Source organism: Lipophrys pholis, assembly GCF_963383615.2.
Source record: "Lipophrys pholis genome assembly, chromosome: 19".
NCBI classification, from domain to species: Eukaryota; Metazoa; Chordata; class Actinopteri; order Blenniiformes; family Blenniidae; genus Lipophrys; species Lipophrys pholis.
In genome coordinates, this window is record NC_137647.1 from 15,806,730 (window position 1) to 15,829,942 (window position 23,213).

At 42.1% G+C, this 23,213-nt stretch overlaps 5 protein-coding genes across 7 annotated transcripts; 3 read left to right on the forward strand and 2 right to left on the reverse strand.

The window, feature by feature from the left end:
• Positions 1-1,213: 1,213 nt before the first annotated feature.
• Positions 1,214-7,172, reverse strand: LOC308124597 (intercellular adhesion molecule 1). Of its 2 annotated transcripts, none has more exons than XM_080487681.1 (10): positions 6,933-7,172; positions 5,513-5,794; positions 5,112-5,423; positions 4,680-4,967; positions 4,316-4,576; positions 3,694-4,011; positions 3,376-3,612; positions 3,056-3,274; positions 1,765-2,028; positions 1,214-1,669 (listed from the first exon to the last, which is right to left on the reverse strand). In XM_080487681.1, the coding sequence occupies exons 1-10, from the start codon at positions 6,982-6,984 to the stop codon at positions 1,491-1,493; spliced, it is 2,412 nt and encodes an 803-aa protein (XP_080343807.1). In that variant the 5' UTR covers positions 6,985-7,172; the 3' UTR covers positions 1,214-1,490. The 2 variants fall into 2 exon arrangements, with proteins under 2 accessions (XP_080343807.1, XP_080343808.1); XM_080487682.1 differs by having other exon boundaries at positions 4,316-4,570; positions 6,933-7,168.
• Positions 7,173-7,653: 481 nt separating this feature from the next.
• angptl6 (angiopoietin-like 6) lies at positions 7,654-10,743 on the reverse strand (the record flags this gene model as incomplete). The annotated part of the gene is made up of 6 exons (XM_080488294.1): positions 7,654-7,962; positions 8,050-8,320; positions 8,771-8,964; positions 9,763-9,970; positions 10,068-10,205; positions 10,288-10,743. The coding sequence occupies 6 exons, from the start codon at positions 10,741-10,743 to the stop codon at positions 7,778-7,780; spliced, it is 1,452 nt and encodes a 483-aa protein (XP_080344420.1). The 3' UTR covers positions 7,654-7,777.
• Positions 10,744-12,229: 1,486 nt separating this feature from the next.
• ppan (peter pan homolog) lies at positions 12,230-16,048 on the forward strand. Its single transcript, XM_080488651.1, has 12 exons — positions 12,230-12,486; positions 12,678-12,848; positions 12,968-13,069; positions 13,159-13,209; positions 13,394-13,564; positions 13,766-13,842; positions 14,152-14,259; positions 14,378-14,501; positions 14,584-14,662; positions 14,844-14,973; positions 15,077-15,237; positions 15,320-16,048. The coding sequence occupies exons 1-12, from the start codon at positions 12,472-12,474 to the stop codon at positions 15,721-15,723; spliced, it is 1,593 nt and encodes a 530-aa protein (XP_080344777.1). The 5' UTR covers positions 12,230-12,471; the 3' UTR covers positions 15,724-16,048.
• A 115-nt stretch (positions 16,049-16,163) lies between these two features.
• p2ry11 (purinergic receptor P2Y11) lies at positions 16,164-17,727 on the forward strand. The gene is made up of 2 exons (XM_080488660.1): positions 16,164-16,243; positions 16,376-17,727. Exon 2 carries the CDS (start codon positions 16,415-16,417, stop codon positions 17,351-17,353), a length of 939 nt encoding a protein of 312 aa, XP_080344786.1. The 5' UTR covers positions 16,164-16,243; positions 16,376-16,414; the 3' UTR covers positions 17,354-17,727.
• A 486-nt stretch (positions 17,728-18,213) lies between these two features.
• Positions 18,214-21,817, forward strand: eif3g (eukaryotic translation initiation factor 3, subunit G; the record flags this gene model as incomplete). 2 transcript variants are annotated; one of them, XM_080488871.1, is made up of 10 exons in its annotated part: positions 18,214-18,931; positions 19,012-19,058; positions 20,011-20,099; positions 20,265-20,324; positions 20,413-20,517; positions 20,632-20,827; positions 20,909-21,019; positions 21,120-21,256; positions 21,528-21,634; positions 21,711-21,817. In XM_080488871.1, exons 1-10 carry the CDS (start codon positions 18,912-18,914, stop codon positions 21,724-21,726), a joined length of 888 nt encoding a protein of 295 aa, XP_080344997.1. In that variant the 5' UTR covers positions 18,214-18,911. The 2 variants fall into 2 exon arrangements, with proteins under 2 accessions (XP_080344997.1, XP_080344998.1); XM_080488872.1 differs by lacking the exon at positions 21,711-21,817 and having other exon boundaries at positions 18,824-18,931; positions 21,528-21,638.
• Positions 21,818-23,213: the final 1,396 nt, after the last annotated feature.

Sequence of the window (23,213 nt, forward strand, 5' to 3'; positions counted from 1 at the left end):
GACCCTGGACACACAGACAGACCCTGGACAGACAGACAGACAGACCGACCGACCGACCGACCACCAAGTCACTGCCTACCGGTGGCAAACACACTCTAGTTCAGGGGCCACAACCAGCACAATGTCATCTTGAAATGTTCCCCTCATAACCTTTCTTTGTTGTGGTGCAGAGTATGTCATGTATATGTCTGTCACAAAACCAAGCAGTTACTACAGAAAAATTACTACAATCTCAACAAAAAGCCAATTTTAATGATACCTTCTGGTGCAAAATATAGTTAAATGCCTCTCAAAAAACGTATAGCTATAGCTACTTATAAACCTAAAGCTGTTCCATTATACATGTTTTCAGAAATTCGCCTTGACAGCATTGCTTTGAGGTGAGCTTTATTGCAACGAGGTACTTATCTTTCATGGCAGCATCCTGATATCTCCGATTGGGTCTCAGTGTTGTGTTGTGTCCGCTTCGCTTAAGAAATTTATATTGAAAGTCAATTCTATCTTCAAAATCTGTACCACTTACTCGGTTGGCAGTCAGATTAGAGCCTCTTGCAGGCCGGTTTTGGCCCACAGGCCTGACGTTTGATATACCTGGTTTAATGTTTGGTGCAGAGGTAGGCAACTGATTTTGCCAAGGGGCAACATGAAAAAGCAGCACTCCTACAGAGAGTCGAGACATTAGTTAACTTCAGTTTTACTTCAGTATTTACCAGTCTTTGTCTTGTAATTGCAATTTAGTTTATCTAAATTTTAAATTGAGTAAACAAGTTTTAAAAAATGGTATTCTTTCATTATAAAATACCAAATGTGCGAGGTCGCAGTTCTTTGTTAGGCTGGCCGAATTGTTGGGCACCATGTAGAAACTAATAATGCATCAATAGCCATCAATTTCTCAGTAACACCCTGAGGGCTGGTCAAACACATCCAAAGGGCCACGTATGGCCCCCAGACCTTATGTTTAGTCTAGTTTGTTCCTTTTTTGGTCAAATGTGTGGGAAAAAATTTAATCTGCCGAGATGCCGCTGGATTTCCAAATATTTGTGGCTGCCAGTTCTTCCATCCCAGGCTCCAACAGTCATACTATTTACTTTAGAGAACTCTGATAATTAGGGCCAAATGTGGAGTGTGCTGCTCCATCTATCCATCCCTCTTCTGTATCACCATTTTCATCAGCATTTTTTCAAAAGTGTCTCACAAAGAAAACAAATGGTAGTCATATCGTATCATCCTTTATTCAAGTCATGTCAATAAATACAGCAAAACTTCTTATTCAAAACCAGCCAAATTATTTCACTTCTGCAAATTTGTATTGAGGTGTCACTTCCATAAAGCTTTTGTTATGTTAGTTCAATATAAATATAATCCTTATGAAGCTGGCTTTTCTCTATTTGAAAAATACGTATTTGTTTGGCCACAAACATAAAGATGACAGGGTTTGAGTTGTCATTCAAATTTTGAAAATAATCACTGGTAACGTGACCTTAAAGATTTCATCCTGTAGATTTAGGAGTCAGGGGGATGTTCGAAGCAGCTTTGACACGAATAAGTTTATAATGTCCATGTTTTTTCTGTCGTATGTAGAGAAACACCGCCAGCATGAGGAAGAACAAGATGATTATTATAATAACAAGCACCCAAACGAATTTATAGGAGAATCCTCTGGATTTACCTGAAAGACAGCAAAAAAAAAAAATTGTTTAAAGAGTTGTTCTTTTTGTTTTGATTTTGCCCGTGTATACGTTTGCACGGTGTCAATAATCATACCTGGAATCACCAGTGAGACCGTTCTTGTCACATGTCCAACTCTATTCGTGGCAATGCAGCTGTAAACACCAGCACTGGTAGACGTGGCTGCCGTGACAGTGATAGTCTTCTGGTGCCACCTGGCGTTCACTTCTGGAGTCACACTCGAGTTGAAGAGCCAGAGCACCACAGGGGGAGGGTTTCCCTCCGCCTCACAGTCAAGGGTGACGTTTTGTCCCTGGGTCAATTCCATTGTTTGGTTTGGCTGTTTGAGCTCTGGGGCATCTGTTCAACAAAAAGCAATGAGAAGCAATGTAATGCAATGCCAACCTCTAATCTCATATCATTTACTCGTGTGCAGAATGTTGAACTCCACCAGTAAATGTACTCGTGTTTAAAAAACCCACTAAAATGAAATACATTAACTAAAATCAACTCATAATAAGCATCTATTTCAATCCCATTTAATTGCATCATCAACAAGTCTTTCTATTCAATTTACTTTTTGAACATATCTGCATTCAAAACACATTTGTCAGATAAACAATACATTCAACTACGTTCATTTGTTTTGTAGAAAAAACAAAAACAAAAAAAAACCATTAAAGCAGGGGCTTTCTTGTGTAAATTAATAAAATCACTGGCTACAAACATGCAGCTCAAAAGGTCTGAATGTTAATTGAAGCTATGAGCTCTTATTTTAAGGAGCAAGCTCACGCGGTGTAAATTGTGAATGTGTAACTAGGATAATGGGGAGAGTGTGAAAGGTTTGACCCTCTGCGCCAAATTGTAACACAGAACATTTTGAATGTATAATAATGTAAAGAGACAACCAAACATCCTCAAATCAAAATGAAACTGCAGTCATTTGATCATTCCCAGCTTATGATTTGTATACTTTAACAGTTTTTCCAGTGATCATTTTCAAATGGGAATCTTTGACCTTCCTCTTTGCATAATCATTTATGTAAATTGTACTTTGATACATATAAAAGGCCAAAAATCTACCGGAAAAACTATTCAATTACGGAAAATTGAGGCCTGTAAATCAACAGATTACATATGACTTTAGGAAACTGTATCATTTTCAACCATGTAAGTAAAAAAATTGAATATGAAAGCAATATGCAGCAAATTATGAAATAGAAATGTTTTGAAACTGTAAATACGAACGAGAATAAAAATCAGGTCGCCAGCACTTTCTTGTCGCGACCCTACAATAACATGGATTCTCCGCTGTCGGATTTCATTCGTTACCTCCAGAGCAACTTACTGAGACCACACATGTCTTTTTAAAAATGACAAAACTTACACAGAATATCCAGATAAAGAGTGTGATTCGCTGTTCCATGTGTGTTGGTTGCTTGAAGTACGTATTTTCCACTGTCATTTTTTGTCCACTGAGCCATCTTCTTTCCATCTTTGAGCCAGGTGAGTGTGGGGGAGGGTAAACCCTTTGGTTGACATGGAGTCTGGATATGGGTACTCAGTTCAATCTTATAGCGGTCATCACAGTCAATGGAAGGACCATCTGAAAAGATTTAATCAAAATGTATTACAGGGTCCTTACAAATGGATTATTCTAACTTTTAAAGTTTAGTATAATGCTTTAGCCAAATGTCTTGCACTCACATTCAACTGTGATATAAACAGAGGTGTTGCTGCTGCCATGTTTGTTTATGATTCGCATCATGTAGTTTCCTGTGTCATTCCTCCAGAGTGGTTTAGATGAATCCACCACCTCACCGTCATAGAACCACTGAACTTTAGGTGGTGGGTTTCCATTGAATTGACACAGGTACTTGTTCAAACTGAACTCATTTTCCACAATAATGTGACGGCTTGGACAATATTCAAAGAGTGGCTTATCTGCAAATGAATGCCATAATAGAATCATAAACATTTGTAACAGTTCAATTATACTGAGAAAAGTGTGTAATGAAAACCTACATTGCACCACGGCGGTGTAATTTGCAGAAGTAGTCGGTACCCTCTCTGGTCCATTTGGACCCAGATGTAGAACGGCCTCACATCTGAATATTGATCCATTGTAATCTCTTGTAGCATTGATGATCAAGGTGGATGACACACTGAGTGGGGTCAGACTTGTCTCAGAGAAATGTATGGTGCGATGCTCTTGATCATCTTTGTACCATGAGACTGTGAGCTTGTTTGCAGGAGCCACATTGTCGATGTTACATTTCAGCTCATAATCGTTGCCCTCCAGGCCATAATCTGGCCCAGAGACTGACACTCGGTCTGGGGTCTCTGTGAATTAAAAAAAAAACAAAAAAAAACACACGCAAATATAATAATGAGCATTACAACGTTGTTCTTTTATCCACAGCTCAGTGGGCTTCCACATAGAAATCACAGTATTCAAATCTTTGCCATTTCACAGTATTGCGTACTGTTATGTTTTCCTGAGCCCCTAAAATGTGCACGGAAACATGCAATGAAGAGTTCTCATGAGTGACGGACATCTTAGGCTGTAATCTATCAAACATGAAAAACTGAGATACTGCATGGACCCAATAATAATGTTTAATACAATCTGAGGATTTGTACTTACTGTAAAGTGTGATGGGCAGTGTTAAGTTACATTGGTATTGATCCACCAAAGTAATGTAGCAGAAAGGTTGTATAAGCCAATCCTCCAATTTCTTCACGCTCCAAGGGACGTGAGGAGGACGTTCAAAACCTGTCCCTTGGACTGGAGACTCCCAGCCCATTCCTACAGCATCTGTGGCTGATGTGTTGCAGTCAGCCGAAACTGGATCTCCAAATCTTGCCACAATTTCAGGAGGCGTCAACGTCAGGGGGCAAGCTGCCACTCACAAACAAAAATACTCAGTAAGATCAATTTGGTTCACAGTGACACGTATCCACTGATAATCAGGGTAGAAGTTGCTTGTGAAGTAAATAAAGATGTATACCTCTTGGTGTTTGAGGTTTAGGGGTGGTTATGGCTGGAGGGTCTATTTTTAATATCTGGTACAGCTTTGTTGTGTTTCCCAGATGATTGGTAGCAACGCATTTGCAGGTTGAAAAAGGATTTACTGGAGCAAAAGAAACATTGTCTGTCCTCTCCAGCATATCCACCCCATCACAGGTCCAACTGAAGACAGGAGGAGGGTTTCCCTCGGCTTCACAGTTCAGGGTGACATTTTCCCCCTTTGGCACAACTTTCACGTTCACATGACCATTCTTCATCTCAGGTGCATCTGTTCAAGAGTATCAATGATTTTTGTTAATGTGGGTAAAAATGCTGCTCAATGAATAAACACCTGCATTTTTTTTTTTGCAGAATGAAAAGTAAAAGTCTGAAAATGTTGTCTGTATCTGGAAACCACAGGATGCTCACTCACACAGGGCGGATATGTTGTGTGTTTGAGAAACAACAGGAAGTTGCACTCCACGTGGCCCAAAATCCAGCTGAGCCTCACATCTCAACCGAACTACACCTTCACTTCTGCTGATGTTGACTGGGAGAGTGATGGTCTCATTAACTGGTGTCTTGGTTGAGCTGTTGAATTCTTTTGTCATTATGGTCTCGTTGTCTTTGTACCACCTCACAATGAGGTTTTGAACCGGGGCAACGTTGAAGACATCACACCGCAGGTCATACTCCTCCCCTGTAGCACCCGCATGCTTTATAGCGGAAGCTACTTCTGGATTCTCTGGCAAGACAAAATGAGATCACAGTTAGTTGCATGCCAATGCAAATGTTTTCCTTTCTGTTTCGTATTTAGTTGAAACAATCTCTTACTGTACACTGTAATTTCAACGTCTTTGCTGCATTCATAAGTCTCGTTCAGCTTTATTCTGCACTGGGCCGTCATGTTGTAGTCTGACAATGACAGGTTGTGGGCGATGAAGTTCCAGTCTTCCTCAATGTATAATTGTTGATCTCCAACTCTCCAGTAGATCCCTTCATGCTCTTCGGCTGTGCTGGAACAGTTTATGAAGAGCGAAGCGCCGTAGACTTCTGCAACTTCAGCAGGCTCCACAACAAGAGGGTTGAGGTCTGACGGGCACGTGCTTTCTGTACCTGTGAACAGACAAACCGCCATGTCACGTTGATGCACTCTGGTGGCTCAGCTCCATTACACAGGTCCTATCAATCCATCCAGCTCTTCGATATTTCATCATGTCCGGCCCTGATTTGGATTAAAAGGCACTCTACGCCCTGGACTGACCACCAGTCTAGTCACCCTATTAATTCGGAGACACAATCATTTAGAATCACACCTACAGATGGTTAATGGGCATTATTAAACAAGCACATCTCTAACTTGTGCTGAAATTCATAGCAACCTGAAGAAAAACCCACATGAGCACAGACAAAAAAAAGGAAACGCCTACCTATGAAGTGAAGGTAATACCCACAACGCCATATTGCCGCCATAACTCACCCACCTCGCTTCAGATGTGACTCAAAGTTATAAGCCAAAGTCAACAGTGTTAAGAATGAAACTGGCAGATATCAGCGAGCTCATATATGTTTCTTTCAATAAAAAAAAAAGGATCAGCACAGATACGCTTTTCAAAAGTTTTTAAAGACGATCTTGAATTAAATAAATGGAACCTTCTAGTGTACAGTAAAGTGTCAGGACAAGTGTGTGTGTGTGTGTGTGTGTGTGTGTGTGTGTGTGTGTATGTGTGTGTGTGTGTGTGTGTGTGTGTGTGTGTGTGTGTGTGTGTGTGTGTGTGTGTGTGTGTGTGTGTGTGTGTGTGTGTGTGTGTGTGTGTGTGTTATAGCAATAATAAGTTAATGATAATGTCAAGACAAGGCAAAAATTGTGAAAATATATTACACTTCATTCAGTGGTTTCCTCAAATGTTCTAATACTTTATTTGATAGTGTCCAAATCCTCACCACACCCATTTTTTTTTCATCTACCTCCCTCACCTTTATCTCTCTTTTTGATAAAAAGAGAAAGATTTCATCAATGACTTTTTTTTTTTTCTTTTGGATCATTTATGACTGAAGTACACGAAAACTTTACTTAATCATTTTTATTTGCCACCACATAATATATATATATATATTTTTTTTTTTAATTACACATAGATATATAAATACAAGAAAAAATGCAGTGCTATAACAAGATTTCTTTGTTCATGTCACTGAAGAGAAAAGTGATAACCTATCAAATCTCCACAGCGCTCTTTATGGGATTACTCACCACATGGTGAAAGCATGAGCCAGAGAACGCCGAGTATCCTGAGAGGCAGCATGCTGGATCAGCATGTAGGCAGAAAGGATGGGATGAAGGAAGAGTGCAGTGTTTTCAGATGGTCAGGATGTTAAGTTCTCAAAAAACTGGACTGTATCAACCCTGACTCCGAGCTGACTGTGATGGTGCTGACAGCTACAAGCTGAGATGGAAAAAACACAGTTGGGCACGAGACAACGCCCCATGAACAGGAAACCACCAGCATGCGGAAATATGAAGCTCGAAAACGCTCATCAAGCTGTATATCACACATGGCAACACAAAGAGAACTATTAGCGACTTGGAACGTCTTCGAAGGATAAATTACTGCACCAGTTTAGACACAAATATACTCAATTCAAAAGCATCGAAGAAGAAGACGTACCAGGTGCTATCGCATTCGGTTTATTTACCTAGTTATATACCTCTTTATTTCATTTTCTTTTTGTGGTTATTTAAGTTTATTTAATATTAGTTTATTTAATATTAGTTTATACGATATACGTGTATATAATATTTAAGGGGCAAGAAAAAAAAAAACACAGGATGCAAACAGACTGAATGGAGCACAAGCTTATACTTCCTCCAACTTTCCAAGCTTGAATTGAATCATTTTCTTTTCATTTATTTATATTTTCACATGCATTCATCCATTCATTCATTCATTCATTCATTCATCCACTGACTGAATCAAGTCCAAAACTATTTGTTTATTGATGACTCAGCTAATAGCTGGCATAGGTTTGTTCTTTCCACATAAATAAAAGTCATTTGCATGAATTCTTTCCTTGTCACATGTTGACTACGCAGCGACTTTAAGTGGGCTTGATCATCATGGAAACCCTCTTGAGGGAGTAGGACCCTCCATGAAACTCTGCCCAGTAGACTCCATCCTGGTAGCGGCTTCGATAGTGTCCTCCCCGGTACCACACGCCATTCAGATTTGAGTGGGCACACATGTGATACCACCAGCCTCCTTTCTGGTAGTGAGCACAGTTACCTGATGATACAAGAAAAGAACCAAGTTAGGACCGTTTTGAAAGATGACAACGGAGCGCGACCAAACAGGATGAGAGGAGGGACGGACCACTGTAGCTGTCCTTATCTCGATCCAGAGTGGTGAAGGCCTTGTTGTTGTGCCACGAGAGGGAGTCTCCAGCGTTGCCCTGGTATTGTCCCAACCGGAGGCGGTACCAGTCACTTTCTGGTTCCAGGTGGAAGCTGTCATACTCAGCAAACACCGTACGCCCCTGCCAGTCTTCGAGGGCCACCCGCAACTTGTAGTGGGCCTGTTTAGCCAGCCAGTAGAGGTGTTCCAGGCCAAGCCAGTACTCTCCATCCAAGTTTCCAAATCCTTGCTGTGGAACACAAAAACACTGCTCAACGTTAAATTGCACAACTTCCTGAAACATTACTTAAACCAGCTTGACAGATTTACCGGATGGTCCCCCGCCCCCCTTATACACACACTCACACACACACACACAGTTCTCCCCCTCAAAAGGGTGAATCATAACAACTCTTATACCATACTTTTCCTCCTAAGCAAAGAAGAATAAGTTTAATAGAATCAATTTTTACTACACTGAGAGGAATCAAATCATAAAAAAATTCAATGTTGAATTAAGCATCAAAGCCTTGAAATGTTTGCTTCTACCAAAAAATGTACTTTTATTATGCACTGTCATCCGGCTGAAAAACCAAAAAACATTCGAAATAAGGGTGTTGATGTCCCAAAGTAAAAGTTTGTCTTCTTCGTGTCGTGAATTTCAACGTCGTGTTAAAGACTCATAGATGCATGGGATGACCTTGTACTGCTCCCAGTTCCTGAAGAAGTTCACCGATCCATCCTGCCTCCTCTGGATGACCGTCCAACCTCCCTGAGCCCGACTCTGCTCACACCAGGCCTGCAGCAGCCGGTTGGCACTCTGCAGGTGCAGGAGGTAGATCCCACTGGTGGTCTCGCCTGATTCCAGCACATGCTGACAGTCTCGCCAAGGCCCTGCGTTGCCAGGAAATATGCAACCGAGTGACAAACAAGATCGACTTGCATCTCGAAACACACTGTGAATTTTAGAAGTCTGGTCTATTAAGCAACAATATCACAAATATTGCATTGATTGTTTACTGTCTTGCTCCTTCACTTCTAATGATGGAGCCAAGGAACAATAGCTTTAGGTGGAGTTCTCCAAACACATTTGAATTCAATAGTGGCACATTGTATAACACACAACAGTTACAAAGGGCAGAATCCATAGGAAGGATTGCAAACTGTTTATCTGTTTTTCGGGCTGAAGAATTCTTGTTTCCAGCATATGTTCAGCGTCAAACGTCTCAGTGATAAGATGAACACTGCAATCTGCAGAGAAAATGTATACAAAGAGGAAAATCTCCCCTCCCCAAATGTTGACATCTACCAGTGTTTTCACAGAGACGAGCTGTGGCAACGTGTTCTATTTCGTGAGACATTTAAGGAACTGTTGAGTCACTTTTGCCCTTCCTTATAATTTCAAACCTTCTAGTTGTGCGCGTTTACTCTTTACGTGTCATCTTGAAGTGTGAGCTCAATGTTCTGGTTTCGAGTGGGCCCTAAGAAACGTCTCTGCTCTGATGCCGGCTGCTTTTCGACATTGTTTAGGTCTTCCCAAAGAGATAAGACTTTTACCAGAAGGTCATTGACTCCAACGGCTTCTGCTGCTTATCCAAGTAGTTAAAGGACTCTAACAGGAGATTGATACATTCATCCTCACAGGCTTGAGCCCGATCAGCTGTCACCACAACATGCCTTCCTTAGACGAACCTGGAGACTTTGTGACAGGGAAGCTAATGAAGGGATTCTCTGTCGGAGGGCTGGTCGTGGTTGTTTGGAGGGAATTTATCCCCCCTGTTGTTTCTTGCTGTGATGGAAGTGCACTCTGGTCCCTTTGAACATCATTTGTCCTTTTGTTGGCCTCAGAGCTGTAATTATTATGCACATTCGGCTGGATTTTGGGTGGTTCAGTCAGCACCTGTTCATACCGACACACAAAAACAACACTTCTGTCTCAGTTTGACTGCACAGACTCAACAAAAATGTGCAACATGCCGGCATCAGTTCATTCCTACCAAAGAAGACTGGGTCGAGTCCTTGCACTGGCACTGCTTCTCCAAACGAGCAATTAACTGGTTCTGGGAGCTCATCATCGAAGTGAGCGCACCATATTTCTTCTCCAGCTCCCTGTAACTACTGGAAACCTGCAGTGCCTGAAACGTTGCGATACGTAATGTTAAAGCAAGACGTCACTTTTGATGTTGCAAAAAATCACACACTGACTGCAGAACTCACCTGTGTTGTGGCGTTCAGAAGGAGGTTCTCCACCTTTTTCTGTTCCAAAGCCTGGTCCTTCTTCTGTATGACCTCTTGCAGTAACTCTGCATAGAGCTGAGCAATGCGGGAATTCAGGCTGTTGCTTTCTTTGCGCAGTGCTCTTACCTCCATGACAAGGGCCCCTTCCTGCTCCAGGCGGCCCCGGAGCTTCTCCAACTGTTCCTGCTGCTGTTTGAGCTCCGCCCTCAGTGCTGCCACCTCTGACTGGTTGGCAGTTGGAGACCGTGTGTTTAAACACAGCGCCCCTGTCAGTTTCTGCTGTGGCACAATGAAGGTGTAGGAGCAACGACTTGTTTTTGTATCTGAAGAACGATTGCTGTTGTCGTCCGTGGCCTCCTTTCGCGCCCCAGCCTCTGGTAGGCCCACACAAAGTGTAAGGAACAGAGTCAAACCCGTAGTCAGTGTCCTCTCCATGGTTTTGGAACACTTCGTTCTGGAAGTCGAGGAGAAGGCATGCTTTAAATGACCGCAGCAATAGCAGGAATATAACACCTAATGCTTTATTCTAAAAAGTTCAAGGTATGGATTGAGTCTGATTTGTTTGCCAGATGTGCTTAAATACACATTTCCCTGCAGGCTTGTACTTAGCAGGTCAACAGTGGAGAAACAACAGTCAACACAAACCAGCCAGAATCAACACGGCTCCATCCTACAGTCAACAGAACAGTAAGGTCCTCATCAAACCGCAATACCAATAGTCAACACCATAAATGAAGCTAACAGGCCAACACAGGTCACAAACTCAAAAAATGAAAATTTTCTTGTGAAAAAGCTTGACTGGTACCACTGTGAAACCATGTCGTTTTACAGATATAAACTACCCTTCCTCTTGGTCATAATACGTTGTGCGTTGTACATTTTCAAAGACCATTTAAACATGAATGACAATGATGTAACCAGCCTAATAAAGGGATTTTTCTATAAACATCACATATACATTTAAGACAAATTCAGAGAATAAGTGTGACATCAAGAGTAACTTACGGTTCTGTGGTGGCAAAAAACAGGTTTGAATTTTGCTCTTCTCAGGTGTGCAGCAGCAGCTCCCAAGAAATGCAAGAAAAAAAAAGGTGTGACTTTTTAATCAAATTCCATGTTCAAGATAATGGAAATTGAACAAAAACTAGATGTCTTCTAAAGATTCATTGTAGTCACACGTAGATGATGAATTGAAGCCAAAGGCATAAGTTGTCTAATGGAGCGAACAGAATGAGGCTTTGTCTGGAGCTGCATTACTTCTTCATCTCTTGAGCTGCTGTCTCGGGGTCTCAGAAGAAGGAGACGACTAATTACAAACTGTCCCAATGACGCCGCCTCCCAGTACTCCAGGAATCTGGGATGGCTCCTCCCTCTGCCATCCCTACCACCCTGCTACAGTCCTTCCCTCGTAGACCGATTTTCTTTTTTGCCTTCTTAGGATTGCTGTGATTTTAGATTTTGGATTTGATCACATTTCAATTTACTGAAGAGAGCAACTCAGTTCAGTCAAGCCATTTCACCTGCAGCAGCACTGCATGATTTATTCTTGTGGGTATTGCTGCATTTATGGCATAAACAATCTGTGATATCAAAGTTTGTGGTGGGACTTGATAGTTTAACTATATAATGTCAACAAAGATCAACATAGGCTTACTGTTGAAGGTTAGAGTGGTCTTATGTTGATGCTGTTCATTAGAAAGTGTTGTTAAACGTGTTAGTCATGTCAGCACTGGCTTATTTTCTTAATTAATTAATTTCATTTTTGTTTAATTTCGTGAAGGATCCAAGCAAACTACTTTAAAGTTCTCCCCAGACAAGTCCATTTAACATCACAATCATAAAATACAGAGGACTCGCGTTGGAATTTAGCTGATGACCAGCAGATGGCACCAATACGCCAGTGTTGCGTTGAGTCTGCCTTATCCAAAGAAGAAGAAGAAGAAGAACCCAAGCCGTTGCTGAAGCACACGGACATATTACTGTGTGACACAGAGGTAGGACCATGTGGAACACCTTGTCCTGACTTCGTAGTTGAGGTTGTTCTCATAGTTCTGTTCATTTCATCGATATCATGCCCGGCACTTGTCCTGGTAGTGAAAACACGGTGTAACGACGCTGCTGGCGGTGTGTTGATTCGGTTCAGCGACTCCACGTTGGGTGAAAATGGGGAAATCAAAGGTAAGCTCCGGCCTCAGCTAGCATGTTAGCATAGCCGAGCTACCATGCCGAAATCTAAACTTTTAATATTTTGTTCACTGGTGACATATTTGATTTAGAGATTCGTTTAATAAGAGCAGCTTCTCTCTAGATGTTAGGGACATTTGAACACGATTACTGTACTGAATTGTCATTCGTGTGTTGCTCGTCAGACCAAGAACCAGAAGAAGTCTCGGGCTGTAGCCAACCATGTGGCCGAGGAGACGTATGGATCTGTGCCCCACTCCTTCGTCTTTCATCGGGGGCAGGTGGGAAAGAACGTGGCCCAGCTCATCCTGGACGTGCGGAGAACCATGGAGCCCTACACTGCAGAGTCTCTCAAGGTTTGTTAATCCACGTGTTTCTCCAGAGGTTGGCCATGTTGATCTGAGGCAAATCAATAACACATTTTTTCTTGCGTTGTTGTATATTGGTCCTAATCTGTCCGTTTGCTTTAAATCAGGTGAGAAAGAAGAATGTGCTCAAAGATTTTGTGGCCATAGCAGGGCCACTGGGAGTGACACACTTCATGATATTCAGCAAAACTGACAGCACTATCAATATGGTGAGATTACATTGGACGATTGCAAAATGCAGATGGGATGTTTTCCGCTTGTGGTTATCAATCCATTAACTCTTTTCTTCTCATTGCAGAGACTTGCTCGTCTTCCCAAAGGCCCGATGCTGCATTTCAAAGTTCTCAAGGTAACTGAACTCCAGAGAATCACAGATACCTGTGTTAGTAAATGATGGGTTCAGATGATGACATTTTAATGTGTGATTGTTAAATGATCCATTTCAAAGTAAACGCACTGATGTTCCCACTTTTACCTACGTATATTGGCCTCTTTAGTGCGTCCTATTGTTTAAACACTCACTTCTCTTCCAGTATTGTCTCGTCAAAGATGTCGTCTCCTCTCTGAAGAAGCACCGGATGCATGAGCAGCAGTTCACTCATCACCCACTCCTCATCCTCAATAACTTCGGAGCCGATGGCATGCATGTGAAGCTCATGGCCACCATGTTTCAGAACATGTTTCCTTCCATAAATGTGCACAAGGTTTGTGTTGCCTATGAAGCTGGTGTTGCATTGGTGGGCCGGCTCAAGGGTTAAAATGATGACAGTATAGTCTTCTGAGTTTGTGTGAAGATTGTCAAAAGTAAACGCTTTCTGATTCCTACGTCGGTCAATTTAGTCATTTAGTTTGCAGAACTTTTATTTGATTTTTATGTTTTGTTTGCATTTATTTTGTTTTTCCAGGTCAACCTCAACAACATCAAGAGGTGTGTGCTGCTTAATTATAACCCCACAACAATGGAAATCGAGTTTCGACACTAGTAAGTAAAATACATTCTACATTTTGTTCTTGGATTGTTAAAAGAATTTACTTTCCTGTTGTAACCCTAAAATGTGAAGCGCAGCTGCTTTATGCTAACAACATACAGAAGCCTCACTTAGTTGCTTCTTTAGCAATAATTTTAGTAAAAATGTATTTACTGGGCTCAAATGATGGTAAACTCTTGAATTGACTGTTCAGTGATGTACACTCAAAGTAAATGCACTGATGGGTCCAATCACCTTCCGATGTGCCTTTAGTCTCGTCGAGGATTGTGAGTAAAATGAACCGAGATGTTTTCACCCTGCAGCAGCCTGAAGGTGGTCCCTGTGGGAATGAGCCGTGGAGTCAAGAAGCTGATGCAGGAAAAGTTCCCCAACATGAGCAAGTTTGAGGATATCAGTGAGCTGCTGATGAAGTAAGATTCTTACGTAGGTACAATCTTTACAGCCACGAGGTCATTAGGAGATGGTTAGGGCGTCGGCTGTGAGGCGTCGCATCTGCTGTAAACTGTTGTGCTCCCTTTGTCTTTCCAGGGGCGCGAACCTTTCAGAAAGTGAAGCCGAACAAGATGGAGATCACAACATAACTGAACTCCCGCAGAACTACTCTGGAAGAGGCAATATGGCGTCTCAACAGAGCGCCGTCCGGTTGACTGAAGTATGTATCCCGCGCAGGTTCACATCTTTGAGATGGTGTTCAGGGTCTGTGGATCGTAGGTTAACATTTTGTTTGTCCTCAGATCGGCCCTCGCATGACTCTGCAGCTTACAAAGATTCAAGAAGGGATGGGCGAGGGAAATGTTCTCTATCACTCTTTCGGTGAGTACATGCACCTTTCTCTTCGACCTCTGCAGGTGTACATGATGACAAAAGCAGTATGACTTCTGTGATTTCTCTCAAAGTAAACGCTTACTGATACATCAGGAGTCGACTTGGTTTTATGTGGATCCTGCACAAACAGGTCTTGAATGTGGGATTTGCTTGTACACCGTGTTTACAGTCTCCAAGACAGAGGAAGAGATACAGGAGATCCTGAACAGAAAGGAGGCCAAGCTGAAGGAAAAGGAGCAACGTCGGAAAAAACAGGAGCAGAACATTGCTGACAAAAAGGAGAAAAAAGATGAACTCAAGTAAGATTTCATTGAAATTACTACTTCTGTCTTGTGTCCTTTTTTCACAAAGGTAAAGTATGAAACATTGATTTTTTATTTTTTTTTCTTCCCCCCACTTCAGGAAGAAAAGCCTGCAGGGCATCAAGAGGAAGCACGCAGAAGCTGAGGAGGACGACAGTGAGGTGGAGGATCCAGGAAACCAAGACGCCCAGACGGCTGCTGTTGAATCTGACGATGAGGTGGAGTACTACAGACAGGCTGTAGGAGAGGAGCCAGATGAAGGTAAAAATGACTGATCTATTTCATGTTGCCACTCAAGTGTTTTTAAATGTATTTATTCACTGGGATGTTTATTTTCTTGCAGACATGTTTCCCAGTGCCAAGAGGAGGCGCTTCTCAGAGAAGTCTCATGACCCTGCCAAGAGGCAGAAGAAGCAGCTCCCTCCTCGTCAGGGCAAAGACGGCAAGTCACCGAAGAGAGGTCCAGGAGGGCAACACGGAGACAAAATGGACAAGAAACAGGGAAAAGGGTGGAACAAACCAAGAGATGGAGAGAAGTCGTTTGGAAAAAATAAGAAGCCCGGAGGAAAGCCGTTCAAATCAAAGAAACCCTTCGATAGGGACAATAAGTTCAGTGGGAAAAAGAAATTTGACAACAAGTATAAGGACAAAAACTTTAAATCTAAAGGTCAGAAAGGAAAGCCAAACTTCAAGAAGAGCGGCTCTGGACCAAAGCAAGGCTTCAAACAGAGGAAGGGCAAAGGCTGAGTGGGCCTGTTACTCTGACTGGACTTTGTACAGTTCCTTGTTGAAGCAGCAGATGGCAGCAAAGTCGAGTTTAGTCTTTTGATACTAACAGACTATATATGAACTGGAGGGCATTTGGCATCAACCAACCCAAAAACGATCCTCGTCATTGATTCAGCTGAGCAGTTCTGGGCTTCATTACACAATTTTGTATTTAAATGTCTTTTCTAATCCCACTTGTAAATGCTGTTAAACTTGGTTCTGTATTTATAACTACATTGTTGGTGGAAAATAAACCTACTCTTGCAGATCATTTTGTGCTGCTTTGATTAAAATCAAATCACTATATTTATTGCTGTTTTGTATCACAAACACGCTGCTGGGGCCATCCAAGTTCTGCTTCTTTGAGTTGAGCAACAGCAATGAGGAAGTTTCTTTTTGCTCAGGGCAAGTCATCCACATCTCACTTTATCATGGTTTGAGGTGGACCTCATTTCTTAAGGCTGTCGAACGCGTAGACTGTTTCACACGCAGCCTTTTGGTGAGTGGAATTTAATGCTTTTCATTTTTGCTTGCTTATTTTGTGTGTGTGTGGAAGAAACCTGATGAAATGACTCTTAAGTACCAAGATGTTTTCTTCAAGGACCTCTCCTCGGCTGCTTTCTCTTTGCAGGGGTCGCCACAGCAGGTCACTTGCAATTCCATTTACAGCATGATGAGCAACTTTTCAGTGTGCGAGAAGTTTCAGATCGGCGTGCTGCCTGCTGTGTATGGGATTGAGTTTGTCGTGGCCCTGGCAGGGAACCTGTTTGCCCTGTGGCTGCTGGTGGTCAGAGAGAGGACCCACTGGCACACCGGAGTCGTCCTGTCCTGTAACCTTGCAATCAGTGACCTGCTGTACGTCCTCACCCTCCCGGTGCTCATCGTCTACTACTCGCTGGGGAAAAACTGGCTGTTCGGAGACGCCGTGTGTAAGATGGAGAGGTTTCTTTTCACCTGCAACTTGTACGCGAGCATCTTCTTCATTATGGCCATAAGTGTGAACCGATGTGTGGCCCTGCGCTGCCCCTTCTTCACCCGCTCCCGCGTGGAGCCTGTCCACGCCAAGGTCGTCAGCATCATCATCTGGGTGGTCGTAGGAGTCATTTCCTGCCCTGTGTTGAGATTTTCCTCCGTTTGCCACAATGACTACAATAACAAGACTCAGTGTGTGTCCTTCTGTGACAAAGTCCCTCTCGATGAAAAACCTCACTTTACCTACAAACTGATTCTGGCTGTGTTTGGGTGTCTTGTTCCCTTTCTGGTCACTCTCACTTCATATTGTGTGGTTATTTCTGTAGTGTGGCACAGTGTTAATGTAACCATACTTGAAAAGCGCAAAGTCGCCCTGCTGGTTTCATCAGTGCTCGTGCTGTACGCTATTTCCTTTGTGCCTTACCACGTCTCTCAGATCTTTCACTTGTATCTGAGAATCCGGGATCCGAAGAACCCTGTCTGCTGGGTCTACAACATGTACCAGGTGTCCAAAGGGCTGGCAACTCTCAACATGTGTATCCATCCAATCCTTTACATGGCGGTGTTTGACAGCATAAGAGTAGCGTGTTGTGGGAGGAGTCCAGAAGATAACAACAGGGAGATGGAGAAGAAGTAGAGCTCCTTCTTCATGTATTTTTCAATAAAGTACTTATTAATACTAATACTTACTAATTCCATGTACTTCAACTCAAGCTAAATTTAATTCTGACATCTACAAGTCAGACTATGACTCTTCTTTATCTACTTCTGGTATTGTCAGATGTTGCTGTCCTTTATTTTTAACTATGACATTTAACTATTTGTGCATTATCATTATTTCTGATTCATATAAGAAAAATCACAACCAATATTCAGTATCAACTCTGTTTTTGTTAGTATCTATCAATGTCACAACAAACAATATGTTTTTGGTCTATAACTGCAAAAAATAATGTTTTTTATGTTTTTTTCTATACATGACCCGTAGTTAAATATATTATTTTAGTTTGAGTTGTTTGTTCCATGTTTGTTTGAATGTGATCAGCTCAATGTTTTCTATGGGGGTATTATTGTAGCAAAACTATTTGTCAGTGGATATAGAGTATTGCCTGTCTGTATTTCAATCCGACAAATAGTTTTGCTACAATAATACCTCCCTAAGGGATCTCCCTTGATTTCCTCCATGAGGTGCTTCTCCCATCCACTTTGTATGAGACATTTTTCCGTAGTATTTTGTGAAGTCTTCGGTTAAAAATATGAAAAAGCACACAGCATAGCATTCATTTCCCTCTCCAGGCATGACTATGAAACAATGCAAAAGTCTCAATGTTCTTGGAGGATTCCACCTCGACTCCACTGAGCTCTCTGTAGAAAAGCATGTTGCTACCTCAAAGTTTTATTTACTTGAACATCGAGGAAATGATTGGTGGAGGGGTACTGGTGAATGTGGACATGAGCCTTAAGTACAAAGTGGCGAACAATATGACAACAGTGATGAATGATGTCTTGGAATGTTTAACAGTAGAGCTGTATATGGAAAAGAAAAATAATGTAGTTGAATGCTGCATCTATAGAACACCAGGTTCTAGCTTAGAAATCTTCAGGAAGTGGGTTGAGGAAACGTATACAACTTGAACAAAAAAGGTCTTGTTTATCTGTGGGGATTTTAACATCAATCTGCTGAACCCAAATCATCAAAAACCAACGAAAGAGATTATCGATGCAATATACAGTCTGATCCTTTACTCTAATATCAGCAGACCCACTTCTCATAGCGCTACATAAATAGATAACACATTCACAAACCTAATAAACAGTACGCTGATTATCTATTAATAACATCAGCCATCATCTATCAGTTTGTTTGCAGTATAGTATTGTTGAATTTTCCCCCCATTAACTTAATTTGAATTAGGTTCTTGTTTTAAGTTTCAAATAAATATTTACAACATGCATCATAATCATATTAACAACATGCAACCCGACCCCTATAAGGCTTTGTGAAGATTGTATTACAGAACGTATAAGTGATTCTGTTAATTAACCCCCGAAAAAGTTTTAAAACCAAGAGGAAGAGGTCAGGAGCACGTAAACGGCGTACGTCCGTGACGTGGTGACGCTTACGGAAGTGCGCTCGGTGGTTTGGCGGCACGTCCCATCGCTCCTGAAGCCGAGCTCAGCTTGCTGCCGACGGGATGTCTATCGAATACGACGAGTGAGTTTTATTCGATGTATTTGTACTCTCAGAGAATGTGCCTTCATTGTTGTAATATCGCACATCCGTGTGTGTTTCAGCTCCAAGCCCAGCTGGGCGGACCAGGTGGAAGAGGAGGGAGATGAAGGTAACATAAGGATCGTTAGCATTGCTAGCATCGTCAGCTCATGTCGCTCGGCGTTTCGGATTAACTGGTTTTCCTGTTAACTGGTGACCAACTTCGATAGTCGGTGCTGCTAGAAAGAGGAAATGTTAAAATAAGACTCACAGATAGTGCGAAACATTATTGTATATGCGGTTAAACAATGCGCGCCAGGATAGCTACGGATTTATGTCAGGTTTTTAAACATCGAGCAGTGACAATGGACGCTATAGAAAGTCGGTCATCAGTTAACAGGGGAACAAGTTAGTCTGAAACACTAGAGACTGAAGAAAGAGGCCGGTAAGGCGGCTTCCACTCCCACGTGGTTTTTGGTCTAAAATACTCCCGTATAAATACGCTCAAGTGTGAGGGTTTATATCGGTATGCGCTTAAAAACGTCAGTTACACTTCATCGTTGGATGTCTTGTAGCCGTTCCTTTTTTTGACATATGCTGTGGCCTATAGGAGCTAGCAAGCTGCGCTAGCAACGTAACGGCATGAGCGACAGACCGTCTCAGGCTTTTTCTTCACTTTCTATGATTTCAATGTACCGATGCTGGAAAACAAACTGCGTAAATAAAAGGATCCCAGAAACGTATGCAAATAATTTTATTTTTTTTTTTTTGATTAGCCACATAAATGCTTGGATATTGTTATAGGTAGAAATTGGACTTGTTGGCCATATTAAACCCACAGAAGAAATAATAAATACTTAATTAACACACTCTGTAAACAACTGAAAATCCGATACACATTGTAAAATAACACTTAGGATATGTTTAAAGGTAAAAAACAACAACTGAGCAGTAGCTAGTGACAAAAGGACAAAGATCACGTGACATATATATATTTTTTTCTTATAAAGCAGTCCGAGGTGTGTGTTGACTTCTCTCTTTCATCAACACTCATCAGATTAATGTATTTGTTGTTTCAACAGGAACACTACCATCGCCCAAGGAAATCACCAAAGGAAACATCAAAACCATCACAGACTACAAAATAGATGATGATGGGAAGAAGTTTAAGGTGATTCTTCCTATTTTGCAGCCTATGTTATAGATTGTTTTTGGTGGGTTTAGTTTTTGTTTTAGCCCTTAATTGCTTCATGTCCTTTCTAAATCTGAAGAAATAAATATTGGCCGCAATGAAATTAAATACGTGTGTAAAATGTGTGACCCTTTCGTCCTGTAGATTGTGCGGACCTTCAAGATCGAGAACAGAAAAGCCTCTAAAGCTGTTGCCAGGCGAAAGGTCTGCTACCATACTGTGTTCAAGTTGTACTAAAAGTTGTACGTGACCCCTGTTGGCGTGTAACCAGATGTTCAACTTTGATTTTCAGAACTGGAAGAAATTCGGCAACTCTGAGTTTGATGCCCCCGGCCCTAATGTGGCCACCACCACTGTCAGTGACGATGTCTTCATGACTTTCATCTCCAGCAAAGAGGTGAGATAATGTGAATCCTCGCTTGTTTCCAGGCTGATTGGTTGTGGTAGTGCTCTGTATTCTGCTGGTGCTTTACTTCTGAACTTTGGGGTTTTCATTTGTTTTTGCTTTCAGGACTTGAATTCCCAAGACCAGGATGAAGATCCAATGAACAAGCTGAAAGGACAGAAGATCGTCTCTTGTCGTATTTGTAAAGGCGACCATTGGACCACCCGCTGTCCGTACAAGGACACCCTGGGCCCCATGCAGAAGGAGCTGGCTGAACAGCTCGGTCTCTCCACTGGAGACAAGGACAAGCCTCCTGGCTCTGGTACCATCTTCTTACCTTTTTATCACTCTGCCATTGTTTATTAATGTGTAATGATCCTAAAACGATTTCCTTCTTCACCAGGAGAACCAGAACCTGCACAGCCGGCACAGAGCAAGACTGGGAAGTATGTTCCCCCGAGCCTGCGGGATGGAAGCACCAGGAGAGGAGAGTCCATGCAGCCGAACCGCAGAGGTTGGTCCATTTTAATGAAGTGGCTTCACTATCATTTTTTAATTCTTTTTTCCTCCATCAAGAAGCAAGCGTATTAACAGTTTGTGCTTGCTCTCTGCAGCTGACGACAATGCTACAATTCGTGTGACCAACTTGTCTGAAGACACCCGTGAAACAGACTTGCAGGAGCTCTTCAGACCATTTGGCTCCATCTCCAGAATCTATCTGGCAAAGGACAAAAACACAGGACAGTCCAAGGTCAGTGTGGCGCTTGTGAAGGGATTATTGAAGCGAATGTCCATTTGAGGAGTCGGGACACGAACCAGTGTCTCCTGTTCTCACAGTGACCTGGAGGTTCAGATGTTGGTGTCAATGTTTGATTAGTTGGACTGATTAGCAGCGGCCATTAATTTGAAATTTATTCAATCCAAAAGTTTCACACACTTCTGAACAGGTCAGTTTCCATGTGAAAGTGGCTTTAGGGTTCCATGTTGACTCGTCTGACAGTCACTTCCTGTTTTTGCTGTAGGGATTTGCTTTCATCAGTTTCCACCGTCGGGAGGACGCAGCCAGAGCCATTACAGGAGTGTCAGGATTTGGATATGATCATCTTATTCTCAATGTTGAATGGGCCAAGTAAGTTCTTGATGACTTTGAAGGACAAACTGCTGATCATTGTGAGTGATTGCTAACACAATTTAACTCTTTGCAGGCCATCAAACAACTGAGGAATTCGGATGAATATTCCCGGAATATGCCAGATTTTATTGATGTGGTAAAATGTGGCTGTTACCAAAATAAAAGTTGCCGTGTATTTCCTGGTTGTCTTTTTCTTTTCTCGTTTAAATTGCCTGATCAACATTTAATTGAGCATTCACTGACTTGCGCTAGAAAAATACAACTGAGATTCTGACAGTTTCAAAAGACAAATTCACAAAAGGACCTGCTTATTTTAAAAAGCAGTATGAACATCCCAGCTAGTAAATACTTGTTTTAGCTTTGCACACATCAGGAATTAGTAAATGTGTAAAACCAGTATTTGATAGTTAAACTAAAAGGACTTAAATCAGAAGCCACATACAGAGGAGTTGGTCTATTCTGCAAAATTCACTTTCTGATGGTTTTCCAGCAGTAATATGTCCCCATACCTGGCATGATGCACCAGAAGTGGAGAAAATCTCATCTCTCCCTGGCTTGTTTCAATTTTCTAGGTGTGCATTCCAACAAATGCATCAGAAATCAAACACTACAGTGTCAGTTTAGCCAGGCCCTCCCTTTGACCCTACGGCAGCTCTGCTCTGGCACCACCAGGGGAAGTACTTTCTCTTCTTCCCAAGATGGACATTAGTGGGCGGAGCCAGTCCAGTCAGAGACAGACCCAGCAGATTCTGAATGCAGCTCATGATCCAATGTTGAAATAGATGAAAATCAACAGTTGGATTTGGGGCAATAGACTGTTTTTGGACCAAGGAGACCCCACGTGCAAGTGTTAAAGCTGGATGATATGACTCCTTTTAAGTTGTGCAGCCTGTTGATTTCCAGGCTGAATCAGTGTCCTGCTGCTCGGTCCTGGGATGCCCACCTGGGACAAGGTGTCTCAGTTGGTAGAGCAGTCGTCTCCCACTTGGAAAGTTGCAGGTTCGATTCCCATCATGTGTCTACAGGCCGAAGTGTCCTTGGGCAAGACACCAAACGCCAAACTGCTTCCATTGGAGTGACCGCACCTTGCAGAGCTGCATACTCCATTTGTGTGAGTGAATGGGTGACAGTGATGAACTGTGTAAAGTGCTTTGGGGCTCTATATACAGGAAGTTCTTTGACCAGGTGGAGGTGGTGGGAGAGAGAATGATGGGTAAGCAGTCTTCTAATGAACCAACTCTCACCTCATGAAAGACAACCCGAGAACTCCTTGGAACAATATCACAGGACCTTCCTCCCTGCAGCTGAGAGACTTAATACTGCTCTCAGTTTCAATACCAATTGAACCAGGACATTTATTGGTCAATTCATGGATCCAACCTGAATTCACCATTGAGCTCTTTGTTAAAGGTCACCCAAAAGCTAAATACTCAACTTTTTGTGAATACAAAGATGTACCATTGAATGAGTTGAGGAATTGGCCCACGGGTTGTGAGAATTATATTTTTGTACCACTCATGGTCAGAATTGAACTCCCTGATCGAGTGTTGTGTGCTTGACTGACAAACACAAAATC

Bases quoted from the DNA above. Each gene is read 5' to 3' on its own strand.
- p2ry11 (XM_080488660.1), top strand. From the start codon at position 16,415: ATGATGAGCAACTTTTCAGTGTGCGAGAAGTTTCAGATCGGCGTGCTG.
- LOC308124597 (XM_080487681.1), bottom strand. From the start codon at position 6,984: ATGCTGCCTCTCAGGATACTCGGCGTTCTCTGGCTCATGCTTTCACCA. The intron at 3,613-3,693 runs GTAGGTTTTCAT...ATTCATTTGCAG, and splicing joins TTACACCGCCGTGGTGCAAT to ATAAGCCACTCTTTGAATAT. The intron at 3,275-3,375 runs GTGAGTGCAAGA...AAATCTTTTCAG, and splicing joins TGTTTATATCACAGTTGAAT to ATGGTCCTTCCATTGACTGT.
- ppan (XM_080488651.1), top strand. The intron at 14,663-14,843 runs GTGAGTACATGC...CCGTGTTTACAG, and splicing joins TGTTCTCTATCACTCTTTCG to TCTCCAAGACAGAGGAAGAG. The intron at 14,974-15,076 runs GTAAGATTTCAT...CCCCCACTTCAG, and splicing joins GAGAAAAAAGATGAACTCAA to GAAGAAAAGCCTGCAGGGCA.